General features: G+C 52.5%; 1 protein-coding gene across 1 annotated transcript in view; it reads right to left on the bottom strand.

The window, feature by feature from the left end:
- The window catches only part of TCF25 (transcription factor 25 (basic helix-loop-helix)), a 34019-nt gene that overhangs the window by 18530 nt on the left and 11482 nt on the right, over positions 1-4007 (bottom strand). Inside the window, exons 2-5 of the mRNA XM_012657158.1 lie at positions 2881-3042; positions 1650-1724; positions 771-889; positions 41-107 (exon numbers count right to left, since the gene is read on the bottom strand). Coding sequence (XP_012512612.1) covers positions 41-107; positions 771-889; positions 1650-1724; positions 2881-3042 — 423 coding nt within the window. The remainder of the gene's footprint in view (positions 1-40; positions 108-770; positions 890-1649; positions 1725-2880; positions 3043-4007) is intronic.

The raw sequence follows: 4007 nt of genomic DNA on the forward strand, positions 1-4007 counted from the left end.
GAACGAAACGGTTTGAGGCGGCAGCTGCGGGTGGCCCTTACCTTTGCTCCCCCAGGACTGCTCGAGCACCAAAATACCTTTTCAGTTCTGTGTCTGGATTCAAGTGTCTAGAGAATTGAAAATTTTAGAAAGAAAAGTAAATTTGTGTTCTACGATGATTCTGGAAATGTTGGAAAGCCACCTAAGAACCCAGGAGGGAGAAGAGGGATCGTGGCTCGAACAGCAACTCCAGGCCTACTTTCCGCAAAGCCAGCACCCGCCTGCAGGGAGGCCCGGCCACGACGCCCTGAGGGCACCAGGAGGCAGCAGGTGCGGAGAGGGACTCAGGCCACCACTGCGCACAGCACAGAGGGGCGCGTCCGTTTCCAGGCTGAGTGAGGGCGGCGCACGCTCCTGAGACTAGATCACTATGTCTTAACTGACTCTGGGTGGGCTTTTTTTTTTTAAAGCTGACAACAATCTCTGAACTGGGGATAAGGATTGATTAAGCATCTATGAGACCGACAGATGGACTGTCATCCAAGGACGACACGGCCCTTGCACACAGTTCAAGGAAGAGCTTCCTAAGATACATGGAAGTAAAGCTAAAAGTCCTCTGAAATATGGTGAATTTTCCTTTTCTTCTTTCTCCTCGTTCCTATTTCCTAAATGTTTAATAATAAACTCATACTATTTTAAGATAAAGACAGTACATTTCCTTGTTCTTCTTTTCAAATAACTCTTTCCTTCCACAGGGTCTCTGTGGTCACAGCGGGAGGAGCGGCTCGTACCTGTGTTCCACGTACAGGACGTGCTTCCTGGCGCTCAGGGGCGCAGGGCCCGGGTGGTTCAGTCCGCCGCTGTCCTCGATCCTCTCCAGGATGCGGTCGATATCCTCCAGTCCATTTTCCTGAATGCGCAAAAACAACCTACTCATCACCACACTGACCTTCCTCTAAAGGTTATAACAGTCAATAACAAAGATTTATTTTGAGAGAACTATTAAATTGTTTTTACTCCCTAGAAGACAGTGTAATTCAAACACTATGTATCACACATACATTTAGAAAAAAGAGATGTCTCACAAGTAGCAGCTCAGAATAGGTAAAAATCAGAGAACCAGAGGGACCCTGGAAATAAGTGGGTCAAAAGACCACATTCCACGTCCTCAGGTACACAGAGCGGGACTTGTGACTCCAGCCGAACAGGAACAAAGCCACAGCCCCTTCTCAGGACAAACAGAATCCGACAGGACCAAGGCCAGCAATGAAAACACACTTTCTGACGACAGACCAGGTCCTGTGGGTGGTTGCCACCCCTAGTCCAGGACGCCAGACAAATGTCAGGGCAGCATCACACGGGCCGCGGGAGCAGCAGACCAGGAGAGACTCCCCATCAGGACCGGTTCTGGCGGGTGCTGGGAACTGGAAACACGAGAGTGGGCTCTAACCCACCAAAGAACCGAGGGAACAAAAAGAAGAAAGTCTGGTAGTAAGTTTTCCTTTTCTTCTTCCTTGACTGCTATTAATGATTTAGTTATACTCCTAATGGGAAGGAATCAAAATATCAAATAAAAACAAACTTTCACACCACCTTGAAAAACACAACCAGAAAAGACGGAGAGGGAGGCAGGCGGAGGGAGAAAACAAAGCCAGGTCTGACTCACACACCGAAGTCTCTCCTGTGCTGTTTTTCTTATTTTTCTGTTTCTTTTTCTTCTTTCGAAGTTTGCCACTTGCATTAGACTAATAAAAGAAGCACATTTGCGATCAGTGCAAAGAGAAGTAAAATCTTAAAAACTGAGAACTAAGGCAGCAAGCATGACTGCACCCTCACGGGGCAGCCCCTGCACACCCCCTGCACCTCCCAAATGTCCCTTCAACCCCCCTCCTTTCTCCAGAAGGCACCTTTCCCACTGTCTCCCCAACTCTGGTCAGCAGGTGTTTCTCTCACACCTGCCCGCTGAGCTGCAGGGCTCCCCGTAACCGCAGGACAGCTCGTGGGCTCTGACCTGCCACCTGCCTCTCCAGCTTTCAGTTCTCGCTTTTGCAACCACCGCCTGTCACGCTCCAGCCACCCCGGAGACAGGCGCCTTGCTGAGCCCGGGCCCCGACAGCGAGCCCAGCACCTGCACCTGCGGTCCCCCACCCGTGGTCCCCGGCATCTCTGGCCCCCCCCACTGCACCTGTGGTCCCTCCGCACCTGTGCCTGTGGTTCCCCCGCACCTGCACCTGGCCGCCTCCTTCCCTGACACGCGTGAAGGCTCCTCAGGGAAGGCTCACGCCCCGAGCCTCGTCAGGCACCTGCTCTGCACTTCAAGTCAGACTCCACTTTCCAGGCCACGTCTACACTGCCCTCTCGGCCAGAGGCTCCTGGGGACACAGACTCTTCCCCAGCAGCCAGCGGGCTCCCCATACACACTTGCTGCGTCGTGCACAAAAGCTCTCCTCACGGGGACCCCTGGGGAGACTGACTCAAGGACCCTCCGCTGTGAGTGGCACGGCGCATGGGGGGTCTGTCTGCCCCTCCGCCCGCCCAGCACCAGCGTGCCCTGCGCGTTCACTCACAGCAGCACCCAGGCCCACGGCCACGCGAGCCGAGGCTCGGGGGCGCGGTGAGGGAGAACGCCCGCGAGCTGATGCGCTCCCTGAGTGGGCAGGGCCTCTCCCGCCACAGGAGGCAGGTCTGGGACTTCACAAGCAGCCCCTGTGATGCCACCGCTGGTCTCAAAGATTTCATGCGAATAAATCTCATCAGGTTCCCAAGGACATTTTCGGGCAATCCACAAAATCAAATTCAGAAAATTACACCGCCAAGAAAATGGCGTAACAGAGTGCACGAGCTGGGTGCCCTGGGGCCCTGCCGCGTGCTCCCCGTCCTTCTCACCACTCAGCTCCCCACCTGCTCTGGGGGTGCTGCGGTGGCCGCGTCTGCATCCATCTTGGTTCCTGCGTTTCCACGCGGAGCCCTTGCTTTGCTCCCCGGAGCCGCAGCATCTGTGCGTGGGCAGTCGGACCTCTCCCCGTTCACCACCGGGTCATCTTCAAGGTCCTCGATGTTTATCTGGAAACATGTTGCAGAGGGACAAGGACATTACTTGTGCGGCGGAGCCACAGCGTCAGCGGTTGATAACAGAGAGCCCCACGCCGGGCGGCGGCACAGTCAAGGTCAGGGTGGGAGGGTGGAGGGAAGGAATGAAAGACCCCGAGTGTCCGCTGCACACGGGAGCAGCAGAGCTCCGGCTCGGGGCTGTTTCAGTGAGAAAGTGCTAGAGAAAGCTGGGCCGGCGGGGCCATCTGTATGTATCTCTGTCTTCAGAGACAACGTAATGGAGAATCTCCGACGTGACAATTTATGCCCGTTTATGGAGTGTGTAAGTCCATACTTAACACGCCACCTGGAAGCCAAAATTTAACACGCATATATTCAGCCAGTGCGTTGAAGTTCTTTCTTCCTACTGTCTACTCAAGCCTCAGCTCCTCTACGGGAGCAGACAGGAAGAGAAGGCACCCAAGGACCCACCTACCCACAAACCTTTTTAATAGCAAAGATAATTCTGAGCTGAGTGTGGTAGCTCAGGCTGTGATCCCAGTGACCCTGGTGGCTGAGGTGGGAGGATCACTTGAGGCCAAGAGTTTGAGAGTAGCCTGGGCAACATAGTGAGACCCCATCTCTAAAAAAAATTTAATTAAATTAAAAAATAATAATTCATGCAATGGAATCTTAAATGAATGAACCATGGCTGCATATAATATGAATGCATCTCAGGGCACAATTCTGAATGAAAACCAGTCCCAGAAGACAAACACATTAAACTCTCTCTCTGGAGGGAAAAGCAGAGGTGAGTCACTGGAAAAATTCTGGCCCTTCGGCTCGTCAAAGAACAAACAAACAAAAGAGACCAATAACAATACTTTGTGAACCAGGAGATTTGACTGATCCACTCTGATATACTGAAGTCCAAAAATAAATAAGACTGTATGTTCAATCTAGAACTTCTGAAAAGGACAAAGCTCAAAAAATAAAAA

The sequence above is a fragment of the Propithecus coquereli genome, unplaced genomic scaffold (assembly GCF_000956105.1).
Source record: "Propithecus coquereli isolate 6110/MARCELLA unplaced genomic scaffold, Pcoq_1.0 Scaffold531, whole genome shotgun sequence".
Lineage (NCBI taxonomy): Eukaryota > Metazoa > Chordata > Mammalia > Primates > Indriidae > Propithecus > Propithecus coquereli.